General features: G+C 43.5%; 1 protein-coding gene across 1 annotated transcript in view; it reads left to right on the top strand.

The window, feature by feature from the left end:
* The window catches only part of STOM (stomatin), a 44,402-nt gene extending 29,864 nt beyond the window's left edge, over positions 1 to 14,538 (top strand). Inside the window, exons 4-7 of the mRNA XM_036750939.1 lie at positions 1,231 to 1,313; positions 6,068 to 6,271; positions 8,326 to 8,460; positions 12,083 to 14,538. Of these exons, the coding sequence (XP_036606834.1) occupies positions 1,231 to 1,313; positions 6,068 to 6,271; positions 8,326 to 8,460; positions 12,083 to 12,277 (617 nt within the window). The 3' untranslated portion in view covers positions 12,278 to 14,538. The remainder of the gene's footprint in view (positions 1 to 1,230; positions 1,314 to 6,067; positions 6,272 to 8,325; positions 8,461 to 12,082) is intronic.
* The last annotated feature ends 972 nt before the right edge of the window (positions 14,539 to 15,510 follow it).

Below are 15,510 nucleotides of genomic sequence, written 5' to 3'. Positions count from 1 at the left end.
TTGGTTTTGGTCCCTGGGAAAGATTCAACCCAAGAGTCCAGGGCATGGTCATAGAGCAGTTTTAGGGGCTCATAAACTGTTAGAGCCTAAGAGACCTTGGATGTTTTCTCATTCAACCCCCTCATTTTACACAGGAGAAAACCAAGACCAAAAAAGAGGAAGTGACATATACTCAGTCACACACTTAGTGATTGGCTGAACTGGGGCTTCAGCTCAGCCCTGACACCTAAGCCAGTTCTCTTCCTACCATACCATGAAGATGGTGGGCTTGGCTCCAAGGCCAAATTATTTTATCTAAGGAGTAGATGTGCAGTCAAGTAGTGACTTAGTCTTGAATCCAAGTCATGTTGCATATTGATGTCTAAACCTACCTTCTAGGTGTGGGGAGTCAAACATTTGGGACCAGATGTAACTAATACCTAGCTAATTGTAGCTAACATTTATATAACGCTTCAAGGTTTGCAAAGTACTTTATGTCTCTTACCTCATTTTATTCTCACAATATCCTGTAAGAAAAGAAAGAAGGAAATAAGTATTTATTAAGTGTCCACTATATGGCAGGTACTGTGCTAAATGCTTGATTCTCACAACAACCCTGGGAGGGAGTAAAGTGAAGTAGGCACTATTTATTATCTTCATTTTACATATGAAGAAACTGAGGCAAAGAGATTATATACCTTGCCCTAGGTCACATAACTGGTAAGTACGCAGAATAGACAGCCAAATATGAGATTTATTGCTTCAGAAGACCCAACTTTCTCCCAACTGCTCTTGGGTGAAATTAACCCAGAAATATGACGTCCTAAGAGCCTACTTCTTTTTGGGAGAGAGGTGAGGGACTTTAGTTGTGGAACACAGTATCTGTTGAGCTCACTGGTTTTGTTTAACTGGCTTTCTTTGTTACATGGTAGAACTTGCTTAGGAAGGAAGATGGGGCAATAATTTCTGGAAAAGACTGTCAATGTACAAAGGGCTTCAATAAAAATTATAAAAAGAAAAAGAAATATGACATTCTATTGAAGAAATCAGAAAGGCATTGAGACTTGTCCAAGGTTCTTGGACAAGAAAAATGTATCCATTGATGGAGAATGACCTTGCCCAGACTGGCCCCTTCCCATGTCAGTCTAGACATAAAATTGGTTAGATTTGTTTCTCTTCTGATTTAATGACAGAACAAAGTCATTAGATGTCATTGTCTCTCATTAATCATCTGGCTCTTTCCCTGCACAGGGCTCTTCTTTATCCTGCCTTGCACTGACAGCTTTATCAAAGTGGACATGAGGACCATTTCATTCGATATTCCTCCTCAAGAGGTGAAGCTTCTCTTCATTCTTAACATTTCTCTTCTTTGGGTTTCCAGTGGAAAATATGATTTGCTGCACTGTGCCCTTTTGTTCTTAGATTCTTGACTTTTTTATTTTTGGCTGCTTAAGATGAATTCTATTGTGTCAAAGTTGATGTTCTCAGCAACCCTCCCACGTAGATAGGATTGGTACTATTGTCATGAGATCAGAATTTCAACTTATAAAGGACCCCAGTGGCCACTTTTCTAAACCATAGCTGAAAACAAGCTCCCTCTACAGAAGAGCTGACGTGGTTCATATAATCTCTACTTAAAGACCTCCAGGGAAGGGAAACCCATTACCTCCTGAGACAGCTCATTCTAGCCCATTTTGGACAGCTCTGATTGTTAGAAAGTTTTCTCTTACATCAAGCTTTAAAGTTTCCACATCAGACAGAAGATGAAAAACAAACAACAAAAACAGGCTCAGAAAGGAAATTATTTACCTAAGGGCACATGATGATTTATAGCTTATCCTAGAATGTTGAACCTGGAAGGACCTTAGAATGTAGAATCCTCAGGTCTAGAGCTGGAAGGGGGACCCTAGTCTAGTCTCTTTAGAAAAGTTAAGTGACTTGTCCAAGGTCATGCAAGTAATAAGTAGCAAAACTGGGTTTCAAACCTATATCCCATGGCTCCAAATTCCCTACTTTTTCCACTGTGCCACAGCTTGTGTTTTATATCATTTTAGAGCTAGTTGAACTATCTGGTCCAACCCCCTCATTTTACAGATGAAAACTGAGCTAGGAGTTTATCCCAAAGGTTGTGACTTACAGATAATACAGTGAATCATTGATTGGGCTGGATCTGAAGCCCAAATCTTCTGCTTCACTTCTCTTTTCACTACCCTATCATAGGCTTGTGGCAACAAAGAGATAGACTAAGAAAAATTGGGAGGATGAGAAGGAAGAATCCCTCTGAGGCCATAGTTTTGGCGGTCAGTGACTAAAACCTGTTCCTTTGTCTACCAGGGCCTGTCTCCATTGATGTTTGGCCTTATTTCCTGAGCCATGGGCAGGGAAAATCTTATTGGGCAACAGTGAAAGGTCCAGGACTGACCTCTTAGTCTGTCCCCCAGCACTCGGAGCAAAGGGATTATTGCCAATGGAGTTACTTTTTGAAGGGCTGACCTAGCTTGGTGCATACACTGATGCCCTTGAGCTGGGTTACTGTTAAGATGCTGCGTTTCAGCTGCCTTTCCTGTCCTCAGGAGACTGATCAGTGCACTTGGCAAAGACTTCTATTTTCTTTTCCCCTAGTGAATTTACTGTGAATGAAGGTAAACATTCTGCCTGAGATAAACAGTGGGCTAAGGCAGTGGAGACAAAAAGAATGTTAACATGGATTAAAAAAGTCACATTGGCAAAGATTTCTTTGGAGTTATAGGATCACAGGTATAAAGCTAGAAGAAACCTTAGGTTATTTAGCCCATTTTATAGGTGGAGAAACTGAGGCCTGGAGAAGTTTAAATGACTTTTCCAAGATCATACCAGGTAGTAAGTGACAGAGGCAGACTTTGAATACAGATCCTCTGACTGCCCCAGTCTTGCTGCTCCTATTTTATTCCAAGAAACCACTGAATCTATATTCACAAAGTCATAAATTATGGGTTATTAGTTGGATCATTGCTTAGATGCCTGATTATGTGATTATTTTATCATCATCACTAAATTAATATATGTTATAAAAATTTATTTGGCTAATGTTACTATTAATAATAATAATGCTTCCTTGGATTTATAGAATGTTTTGGAAGAGCAGCAGGGTTGAAGGCCTGAAAGGGACCTTAGAGCACAGAATGTGAGATCATCAAAGGTAGAATATTTTATTGGGAAAGGAATTTAGAAAGGAGAATCATCTATAAAATGTGAAGTCCCAGCCTCCCACCCAAGGTTGTTATGAACAAAGTGTGTCATAAACTAGAAAACTATAGAATGTGAACTGTCATTTTACTTCTCGATGAAATGAGGTCAGAGCAGATGGCAGTTTTCCCATTTTATAGGTGAAGGAAGTCCCTGAGACAAAAAGCTTCCTGACCAATCCAGAGAAAGCTGAATGCACAGAAATGTTGCTAGAAAGACCCGTGGTCTCCCCAGACTCGTAGAGGGGTCAGAAGGGACTTTAGAAGTCATCTGATCCAACCCATTTGTTGTATAGTTGAGGAAACTGAGGTTTCAGGAAGAGAAATGAATTGCCCAGAGTCAGCTCATCTAGACTTCTTTGTCAGAGGCCATTGTTTGTTGGGCTTGGTTCTCCCCTTTGCCCATTTTGTAGGTGGAGAAGTCAGGTCTCCATTGTTAGTTGGGAGGAAGGCTACAGGGGACTTCCTCTTCTTAGGTGAAGAGCCGTTTCCACCTAAAGCCACAACCCTAAATAATGTGTTCTTTTGCCATTTCCTTTTAGAGTAATTTGGGTGATACAGTATCCTGCTTATTGCTGAACTGGCTCCTTACAGAAAATTGTCTTAACGGAATGAGGTGGGGCAGGTCTTCATACTCCATGGTAGAGTCCTCCGGATGAGGAGGATAAGAGGAGATAATTCTCTTCCCCTTCAATCCAAAAGATTTCTTTCTTCAGAAAAGATTAGGTGACTTACACGCAAGTTGTAGCAGGCTGAAAGTCTTCCACTTTTTTTTTTTTTGTCAGAAAGGTGTGAATCTGCTTGAGTGTGTTTCCCATCTTGGTTATGATCCAGACCCAGGCAGAAGGCCTTCTGTCCTCCAGCTCTATCCTACCCCTCTCCAGATAATCCTGGCATTCTGCAGTTAGAGATAATCGGTAACTTCCTTACTTTGAGGATTCAAAGAAGTACTTGGAGACACTTACTTAGCCTGGAAAAGCCTGGGGAGGGGTGGGGATGGGCAGAACTAAAAGCCATATGGGAATGTGACCAACAAGCAAATTCAGTCTTACTATAAGACAAAACTTACTGACAATTAGGCTAAACAGCCTCCGGAGATAGATTCCCCTCCCTGGAGTGCTTAAGGCTGGAGCTGGACAAATACTCAATTGAATGTAATCCCAGAGGAGGATTCCAGCTTAGGTATGGTTTGGACTGAATGATCCCTTCCACCTCTGAGATTCTGTGATTCATTCTTTTGTCCCCTATTAAAACACAGGTGCTCCTTGTTGATTGAATGATATGATAATCATAGCTCACATTTCTACCCATCAGTCAATTAACAAGCAAGCATTAAGCATCTGTTATACCAAGCAATGTCCTAGGTTCTGAGATAGAATACAAAACCATGAAACTGTCATTACTCTATGGGATTCAAATTTGATAGCATTTTAAGCTTCACAAAATTCCTTTTCTCACGGTAACCCAGGAAGGGAAGTCTTACGTTTAGATAAGAAAACTGAAACTCATGGAGTTGAATTACTTTGTCTGATGTAACTGGGGCTAAGAAGTATCAGAGCCAGGATTTGAACTCATGTCCTCTGATTCCTAGGCTGACTGTCTTCCCGCAAGACCTTGGAAAATGTAAAGGACAGAATAATTTCAGTCACCTCTACTTCATCCAACATTATTTAGCTCTTGTTATATGAGCACTGAGGAGCTAATGTTGGAAAATCATCCAGTTCCTGCCTTCAAGGCGTTTATATGCTACTTGTGGGGAGGAGAGACGGGATCAGAGGGCAGGGTGAAGGGGAGATAAAAGATGGACGCACATGTAATACAAGGAGTGTGATATGGGTTAAAAAAAAAAGGATCCAAATTGCCCTAGGAAATTTTGAGGAAGGAAGGATAACGGTTCTCCATGGTGTCCCTTTTTCTTCTCTGAAACTGGCACAGGCCTTCATCAGCTCACATCTAGACTATTGAAATAACCTTCTGGTTAATCCCTCTGCCCCAAGTCTCTCCCTAACTCCAACCCCCTTTCACTCAGCTGTCACTCATAGTGTTCTTCCTAAAACACAGGTCTGGCCATTTCACCTCCCTATTCTCTAAACTCTAATGGCTCCCTGTTACCTCCAGGGTCAAATATTAAATCCTCTCTTTGGCTTTCAAAGCCCTTAACTGTGGGGCCCCTTCCTACCTTTCCAGTATCTTTATACCTCACTCCTTTCCATGTACTCTTTGGTCTAGTGACACTGGCCTGCATACTTTTCCTCACCCAAGACTCCCGGCTTTCTCTCTCACTGATCCTCCTGGTTTCTTTCAAGTCTCAGCTAAAGTCTCACCTTCAAGACTTTCCCAATCAGTCTTCCTTAATCTTAGGGCCTTCTTTCTGCTGCCTAAGGTGAGGAATCATCACCACTCTATCCAGTATAGATCTTGCGTGTACGTAGTTGTTTGTAGGTTGTTTCTTACCTTTAGCCTGTGAGCCCCTTGAGAACAGACTGTTTTTTGCCTTTCTTTGTATCTCTAGCACATAGCACGCTGCCTGGCACAAAGGAGGCCGTATCTTCACACGATAATAAAAGCTAGTTGACTGATTTCTGACTGGGGGGATAATAATACTTATAGCTAACATTTACATAGCACTTATTATAACTAGGCACCATCCCTAGTTCCTGAACAACAAAGAACTCATGGAAGAGGTCACACCTGATCTTAGACCTCGAGGTCATATCTGAGCTTAGGCCTTGAAGGAATAAAGGAATTGTACTGGAAAAGCATTTTTTGATTTAAAAAAAAAGGTGTATCATTCATTATTTCCTGCAGCATATACTTAAGATTTTGTCTGTTAATGGACATAAAGTTCTCTTTTCTTCCTATAGATTCTCACCAAGGACTCTGTGACTGTCAGTGTGGATGGAGTGGTCTATTACCGTGTCCAGAACGCCACCCTGGCAGTGGCTAACATCACCAATGCTGACTCAGCCACCCGCCTCCTGGCACAGACCACCCTGAGGAATGTCCTGGGCACAAAAAATCTCTCCCAGATCCTCTCTGACCGGGAGGAGATTGCCCATAACATGCAGGTTCGTACAGCAGTCGCCCTTTCTGGTCTAATCAGTCGTTAGGAATTGGTTTGTCACTTTCCTTTCCCAGAGTTGGGAATTAAAATAGGCTTTGGAAATGAGGGTAGGAGGGCAGCTAGGTGAGCACCGGCTCTAGAGACCTGAGTTCAAAACCAGCCTCAGACACTTGAAACTTAGTAGCGGTGTGACCCTGGGAAAGTCACTCAAGCCTGGTTGGATTATAAAAAAAAAAAGAAAGAAAAGAGGGGTAGGGTGGAGGGGGCAGGAGAGTTGGAAAGCCCCACAGTCCTTGCCCTGAAATGTTCTCCCATGTAGCTGCCAAAGTGGAGGAAGGGAATGGTGAGAGAGCGTTTCTTGCACTAGTAATGGCTTTTATTAGCTCCTAGGATTTAAAGGTATTACCTAGTCCAACCCCTTAATTTAATGGATGACTGAAGTCCAGAGAAGCCACGTGGTGGTAATGGAAGGAGCAATGGACTTGTAGTCTGAAGACTGTTCTAGGTTAATTCCTAGCTGTTGATATTTGCTACCTGTGTAATCTCAAGAAATTAGAGTGCCTCTCAGGGCCTCTATTTCTTTATTCATAAGGTAAAAAGGGTTGGACTAAATGATCTTCCACCTCTGACTCTAGTGATTTAGATCTTGTTCTAGTGGTTCATAGCAATAGCCAAAAAGAATTTCCCCCTTGTAGGGAATTCCCCTTTGGTGATGAGCTTCTGGGAAATGAGCTTGGCTGGTCCTCAGGCAGCAGCCACTCAGTCTGTTGTCAGACTCAGACGCAAAGCCCTTTGTGTATAGCATCAGGACTTCGGATCTGTGTTCTTTTCAATGTGGAGATTCCCTCCAAACAAATCAGTCAAATCAATGAGCATTACTAAGAGCTTAACTATGTACCAGGCACCGTGCCTGTGAGAGATTGCAGCCCACCCTCGCCTTGTCCTGTGTGACTCTTGCCTATAGTCTGCCATAAATCCTCCATGGGGGGTTGGTCCATTCAAAATGCTCGATGCTTTTCTCCAGATTTCTCGATGTCACAAAGTGGTTTTCCTGAAGCACAGCTCTGACCTTGTCACACCTCTCCCCTGTCCCCGCCTACCATTATAGCTTCCTGTTCCCTGCAGGATCAAATATTAAGATCTTCTGCCTGGCTTTTAAAGCTCTTCATAACCTGGACCCTTCCTCCCTTTCCAGTCTTTGTCTACTTTCCTTCCATATACATTATGATCCCACTACACTCTCCTTGCTATTCCTCATACACTGCTCCCCATCTCCCAACTCTATGCGTTTTCACTGGCTGTCTACCATTCTTGAAATGTTTTTCCCTCCTCACTTCTTTCTCCTGGCTTCCTTCACAAATCAGCTCAAGCCCACCCTCTATAAGAAGCCTTTCCCAATCTCTGCCCCCCCACCCCCAGTACCTTCCCTCTGAGCTCACCTCCCATTTTCACCATATATGTGTATATGTGCATGCATGTGTATGCATGTGTGTGTGTGTGTGTATACACACAATTGTTTTCATTTTCTCTTCATTAGAATGTATTCTCCTTGAGAACAGGGACTGTTTTTGCCTTTCTGTCTCTAGGGTGCCCTTAGCACCTAGCAAGTGCTTAATTAATTCTTGTTTATCCATTGCCCGTGGTCACATAGCTAGTAAGTGTCAGGGATGGGAATTGAATCTGAGTCTTCCTGATTCCACTTCCAGCAGTTTGGCCAATATACAATGGGGCCTCTCATTTTACAGTTGAGGAAACTAAAGTCCATAGAGGGGAAATGACTCCTCATGGGTTACAAAGGTAGTTAATGCTGAAGATGGGGCTAGAAACCAAGTCTCCTGATTCTCAGATCATTGATCCCCCATTATTCTGCACACACAGGTAACAGACTGAAAACTCTACAACTTCCTCTCTCCCTCCCCATCCTTTTCCATACCAAGAGCTAGAGTTACAAACCATCCATGGGACTTGGCAGCCGCCTCAGGGACCTTTGCCTCACCCCCTCGCTTTGCATGCTGGGACTTTGGGCAAATTCACTTTCATCCCTTTTGTCCCCAACAGGCCACTCTGGATGATGCCACTGATGACTGGGGGATAAAGGTGGAGCGAGTGGAGATTAAAGATGTGAAGTTACCTGTGCAGCTGCAGAGGGCCATGGCTGCAGAGGCTGAGGCTTCCCGGGAGGCCCGAGCCAAGGTAACCAACAAACCACCCTGACTCTGAGGAGGAGAGAGCAGCTTTGCTCAGGCAGAGGTCTCTGTTCCTTCCTACCATGTGTTCCCCGCAGATTTTCTCTCTCTTTCATGCCTTTGCCTACATCATCAGTCATTGCTTTTCTTGCTGTCCTCTACACCAGCTCCCATTTCTATAACAATGTAAGTCTTACAAAGTACCTACCTCACGATCTGTGGGGAAGTAGGTCACACAGGGATTAGGATTCCCACTTTAGAGATGGAGAAGCCAAAGCCTAGATTAACTTGTGCTCCTGTAGCTCTTTAAGGGCATCCCCGCTAGGAAAGTAGTATGGGAATTTTTGCGCCCGTTTCACAGATGAGGAAACAGACCTGTGGGGAGAGAATCAAGTTTTCAGACCTTGCCCCTGACACTAGAGATGGCTGTAACCTGCTTTCAAGAATAACGAGCATTTATTTCTATGCTAATGATGTTGTAAGCTGTTTCTTTAGCGCTATCCTCACAATAATCTAGTGAGGTTCTGAGTTCAAGGATTATTTTCCCTGTTTAACAGCTGATGAAGCCAAAGTTGAGAAAAGAAAGTGACTTGCTCCAAATTACCTGGCCTCTAAGTGGACGAGCTTGTCTCGTGACTCCAAATCTAAGCAACCATGTATGATTTAACGGTGAGCAACAAGCCGCCTCTGGACTTGGTCACTGTGAAGCCGAGCACACACCCTAGTTGAACATTAGTGAGGACGCAGAAAACCATCCTGCTCCTATTCAGATGACATGCTATTTGCTTAATTGCTGGCTTGGGAAATCAAATTTGCGGTGGTTTTCTTGGAACATTTCCTGTTCCTTTCTCCCCTCCCTCCCTTTCACTTCATTGTTTTTTTCTATGATATATTGAGTCTGACTCACTTAGAATGTGTAGTGCTTATAACAACAATGAAAGGATCCTTAGTTGTGGTTACCTTTAGGTGTTACCTAACCAGATGCCCGAGAGTCATAAGTTTGGTTCCCATAAACTTAGGGCTGGAAAAGACCTTAGGGATTGTCTAGTTCAAGCCTTTTATCTGGTAGATGGGGAAACCTAAGGAGGCTTAGAAAGATGTAGCACATTAACTGGGGCTTACTCATGGTAGTAGTAACAGAGCCAAAATTTTCCTATCCATGAGAATGTTTCTGCAAAAAGGTTTAAAAATCAGACTCTTGAGGGTATAAGAATCCTCAGTGGAATGGCTAGTCCAACCTGACCTGTAGCAAAAGGCTTCCTACATATAACATCCCTGACAAGACGTCATCTGCTTGAACCAGCATCACCCATAGTTTACGCTGAAGGAGACCTCACTGTAGCACTAAAGAAGCTTTTTGCAGGGGTTAGCATTGTTAGCAAAGCACTTCCTCGTTTTGCGCCAAAATCTGCCTGCCTGAATTAGAATTCTCAGCATTGGTTCTGGTTCTGCCTCCTGAGGCAATCTAATCCTTCTGGCTCGTGATGAATGGCTCTGCAAAGATGTAAAGACAGGATTCGTGTCTGTGCCTTAACGTAAACTTTCCTCCATGCCTGGAAGGTACTCCATCTTCATCGCCTTCAATCAACCAGTCAATATTTATTAAGCATTTACTGTGTGCCAGGCACTGTGCCAAGTGCTGGGGATACAAAAGGAGGCAAAAGACAGTTCTTGCCCTCAGGGAGCTTACAGTCTAATGGTAGAGACATCATGCAAACAAATATATACAGGGCAAGCCACGTACAGGATAAATAGGAAGTAATCAACAGAGAGACGGCACTAGAATTAAAAGGGTTTGGGGATGGCCTCCTGTGGAAGGGGAGATTTGTAGTTGAGACTTAAAAGGAAGCCGGAGAGGTCAGTAGTGAAGTGGAAGAGGAAGAGTGTTCCAAACTTAGGAGACAGCCAGAGAAAATGCCTGGAGGTGAGAGATGGAGAGTGTTGTACACACAACAGCCAGGAGGCTGGTGTCGCTGGATCCAAGAGCACAGGTTAGGGAGTGAGATGTCTAAAGACTGGAAAGGTAGGAGGCGGCTGGTTTAGGAAAAGGTTTGAATGCCAAACAGTGTATTCTGTATTTGATCCTAGAGGCAATAGGGAGACACGGAAGTTTATTAATTAGGGATGGTAACATGATCAGACCTGCACTTTAGGAAAATCACTTTAGTGGCTGAACAGAGGATGTCCTGGAGTAGGGAGTACTCCCCACTCATCATCCTTACCTTTCATGGCTCTTCCCATAAACCACTTCTTCCCTGAATCCTTCTCAAATTACCTCTTATTTATTTCTCCTCCATAGCCCACAATGAAAATCTAAATTGCTCCAGGGCAATTTCATTTTTGTCTTTGTACCCTCAAGGGCCTAGCATGGTACTTACATTTAGTAATTGCTTAATAAGTGTTTATTGAATTTATTTATTTACTTTTTGGTACTAGGCCAGTGATTTCATCAGTGGAAGATTCCCCCAGTATGAAACTCCCCCTACCAATGTAGATTGGCATCTGCTCTGCAGCTTACCGTGATAGAGTTGCCTGCGATTCAGGGAGAGGCTAAAGACTTACTTGCCCAGGGTCATATAGCCAACATGTGGCAGAGCAGGACCTTCTGGCCTCTGAGGCCAGCTCTTATCCACCACAGTGTTTTCTCCAGGCTAATCATCCCCTGTTTTTTCATGATTTCCAGTCCTTGCATCATTCTGGTCACCTTTTTCTAGACAAGCATCAGCTTGTTAGAGCCTCCCCAAAATGTGTTGGCTGGGCATTTACCCACAACAGATAACAGGAAGGCCTGCTTGGCCTTGCCAACATGCAGGTTGAATTGGTTTCAACCACAAATATTGTCCCATGAAATAAGCTACTCTCAGAACCCTGAAGCTTTCCTAGTGAGTGACCTATTAATAGAGTGATTCTGTTCAATAATGCTTTAGTATGTGTGGACCCCCACCCTCCGTCCCTAGGGCTGTGGTGAATTGATGCTGGGTCATGGGGTCTATGTAAGCCTTTTTAGCTTTAAGGTCCTGATAGATGGAAAATCAATCCCTCAGGGGTGGGGGTGGGGGGGAATCTGCAGCTTAAATTCTCTCTTTTCCAAAGAGAAGTGGTACAATGTAATAGGAAGAGCTCTGACCTTGGAGGAGGGAGGCCTGAGTTTCAGTACCAGCTCTCCCTGACAATAGCTTTTTGACCTTGGCCAGCAGTCACTTCCTCCCTCTGAACTTCAGAGTCCTCATCTGTAAAATGGGGCGATTCGTATTTGTACTTTACTGAACCTTACAAGGTGGTTGTGAATTATGAACTTGTGAAATCTTAGTAATAGAGAAATGGGAGTTGTTAATTGTGATATAGTAGAGTCAGAAGACATGGATGCAAATCATGCTACCTTTCTTGCTAAGGCCCCAATTTCCTCTTCTATGAAGTGAGAAAGTTGGACCGGGTGATTTCCAAAGTTTCCTTGCAGTTCTAAACCTCCTGTCTCCTAATGTGACAGTAAACGGACACAGTACAGTGAGAACATGAAGAGGTTCTAAGCAAGCAGGCTGCCAGCGTATGAGTCACTGCTCAGATAAGGATGAGCTGACTAGGTGATTCATTCCTGTTCCTAAGTGACCACTGCCTTTCTTGTGCTCCAGGTCATTGCTGCAGAAGGGGAGATGAATGCTTCTCGGGCCTTAAAAGAAGCATCAATGGTCATCACTGAGTCCCCAGCCGCTCTCCAGCTGCGCTACCTGCAGACCCTGACAACCATCGCTGCAGAGAAAAACTCAACCATTGTCTTTCCGCTGCCCATAGACATGCTTCAGGGCATTGCAGGGATAAAGCACTAGGCTTGCCTAGGACTGGGCAGAGCCAAGCTGCCCAGAAGGAAGGCTGAGCTGGGGAACCAAAGTAGCCTTTAGTCTGCAGAGTGAATGGGGTGAGGGAGCTTTCACCCCTTTCTCCTCCTTCCCTTTCTTCTCCTTTCTGTCCTGATATGCCGAGTTTGATGTGCGTAGACTATCTAGTGATCATAAGAACAAGCCAATGAATCATTAGCTTTGGTGACTTTTGAAAGAGATCAGACAGCTGGATGATTTATGATATTTTATGCTTTTCATGCTTTTGATAATCCTTTTGTAGCTCAAATATCTCTTTTGGTTGAGTCCGTCCATTGCTCATCTCGGCAGCCCAGGGAAAGGGCAAGCACTAACACCTTCCCATCACCCTCACTCTCTTTCCCTTACCCACATTTACTAAGCTCAAGCTAGAAAGTGATACCAGCACATAATGAAAACACAGAGTATTAGAACGTGAAATGGTAGGGCTGGAAGGGACCTTTAGGGATCCTAAGAGGAGTACGTTGGACCAAATAATCTTTAAGACTCTTCCTAGTTCTAAATCTAGTTCTATCCCTTCATTTTACATGGGAAAAAATTGAGGCCTAGAGAGGAGAAAAGATTTGCCTAAGGCCACACAGTGAGGGAGTTGCAAAGCCACTAGGATGCTAGGTCTCTTGATACCCAGGCTGGGGTCCTCCTTTCTGCTCAACAGCTGTTGCCTCCTGCTCTGATAGGGGACTCTATTCCAAACTCCACACTAGTTATCTTATAGGAGGCCTCCGTTCAAAGGACAATTTCTCAGTGGTCCCTTTCCCTAACTTCCCCCGTTGAACTCAAACTGTATTTTGAACTCGGTCCCCTTTGTTGAAAGAGGCCTCTTGCTTCTTCATCATGGGGAGAGACTAGAGTTTTCAGACCCTGCCCTTGATACCAGAGATGGCTATATTCCGCTGCCTTGAAAGACGTCACTGGCTTCTTGTTGTCATGGCTGCAGACTGGTAGTCATGGAGATGATAACATCAGAGCCCCATTTCTGCCATTCAGAAAGATTAAGCCAACCTTTCTAAACCTCTAAGATCTTTTTATGAATCTGCCATCACTTCTGTCCTTTGCAAAAAGAAGTTTGTTTTTTTCATTGATCTGAGTCTCTTTAGTGAGTGAGCGACGTGTTGGCCTTCTTACAAAGCAGCTGAAACCCCTTCCCAGAAGTGCTTTATTATCTTAGACTTTCCTATCTTCAAGCATCAGGTTTAAAATCGTTTTGTATTCTGATTTTTTAAAATGAACCTTTCTCTAACTTCTATAAGCCGACTTTTGTAGATCTCTTTCTGTACCTTTAGAACTCGATGTGGTTGTCTTAAAAAAAAGTTACAGGAGAACAATGTGCTTTATAGACATCATGATTTCATGTTATGTATATACTACCGTGAGGTGTCCTTGGTTTGTGAGGACTTATGGAACAATTTCCCTACCTTTGCTGAGGGTTCTGTGGATGGAAACAGCCTCTATGTGTTCCTTGTACCCACTGTTAGATTTAAGGGCTAAGTGGGGAGGGCCCAGGGAATAACCCCTGGAAACTAGAAGTTTAAATACGCATTCAATTCCATTTCATCAGTCTGCCTCACTTTTTTTCCCTTCCTGTATTTCACACTGAGAAAATTAATTAATACCTAGTACTCTTCCCACTGATAAATAGGCAGTGGTCTATTTCACACTTCCTCTGAGGCTTGGGGCTGACCTGGAAACATCCTAGGGTAAAGGCTTCTTTACACAAAATCCTCTGTGCTCCAATTCTCAAGTTTAGACATAGTCATTCATTCCCCTGGCTGATTTGCCATCATTTTTTTTCTTCCTCCCAGTTAGGGATTTTTTTTTCATTTACTTTGTGGGTCTCTTGGGCTTTTTTCTTTTTTAAATATAGAACACAAAATTCGTAGTTATATTTTTTTAATTTAAAGTTTTTATGTTTTTGTTACCCACTTCTAAAAAGGCTTTCCTACCCTACCCTATCCCTCACCCCTTAAACAGGTCTGTTGACCAAAGAAACTATATATTCTGGCTGTGTGCTCAGTTCTCTGTCTCACACTTGTGGAGTTTACGATTTTCCCTGGTTGCTTTAACTCTAGATCCCAAGCTGCCTTCCCTTGTCTATTTTAGAGATATCACAGAACAATAGCTTTGGGTGGAAAAGCTTGTTTAGGGACTGGACTGGAAGCTGAAGACCGAGGATTCTCCCAAGGGGACCTTAATAAATTATCGTGTGCCTCTCTTCCTGGTCCTGTTGTCTTTTTGTCTGTAAACATCCATGATGCACACAATGTATTCTGTAAGCCCTTCCACCTTGGAGGTTGAGGCTGGTAGATTTCTTGAGCTTGGGGGCTGTGAGCTGCAGTACACTAAGGCAGTTAGGTGTCCTTCCACTTTAAGTCCACCCTTAATACACAGTGAGCCCTTCAAGGTTGACTGGGAGGGTGGCCAAGGTTGCCCAAGCTGGAAGAAGTGGCTCATTTTGGAAAGGGAACAGGTCAAAGCTCCCGTGCCAGTCAGAGTGGGATTGGGCCCACGAGTAATCCACTGCTTCCCATGTAGGGGAGGCTCAATCTTTAAAGGAAGGGCAGGGGGTACACCATCCCAGAATCCTGATTGTTCTGGTTTTCCAAATGTTTATGCATGCTGATGACCAAAGAAGGAAGAAACTTGGTTTAACCTCATCTGGCATCATCCCTAATTGCTCAGAGCCTATTACATGTGCAAGGGACCTTAGCACTAAGAAGGTCAGAACTTGGGCCTCAGAGCAGAGAATGTTATGCCTGGAAGGGACCTTCGAGATAATTTCATCCAACCCCTTAATTTTATAGATGAAGAAATTGAAGCCCAGGGAAAGGGCAGGTACTGACTGACTGACTTTCCCATCACCCTCACTCTCTTTCCCTTACCCACATTTACTAAGCTCAATCTAGATAGTGATACCAGCACATAATGAAAACACAGAGTATTAGAACGTGAAATGGTAGAGCTGGAAGGGACAACAGCTTTTCAGCTTACTTTGGCTGAGGCAGAATTTCCTTTTCCACCCTCCCCAAGAAACTCTTAGTTACTTAGAATCCTTTCAACTACACCAAGATGATACACAATATGATCTGCTTTCCTAACTTACCTCATTCCTCCTTCTGGACCCAAGAGGAGGAGGGCCCAGGGAATAGGCTCCCAGCAACTAGAAGTAAAAGTAAGCACCTGCAGTC

This window comes from Trichosurus vulpecula, chromosome 3 (genome assembly GCF_011100635.1).
Source record: "Trichosurus vulpecula isolate mTriVul1 chromosome 3, mTriVul1.pri, whole genome shotgun sequence".
In the NCBI taxonomy this organism is placed as follows: Eukaryota; Metazoa; Chordata; class Mammalia; order Diprotodontia; family Phalangeridae; genus Trichosurus; species Trichosurus vulpecula.
The sequence above is the reverse complement of the archived record's forward strand: the minus strand, read 5'-3'. Positions and strand labels throughout refer to the sequence as shown.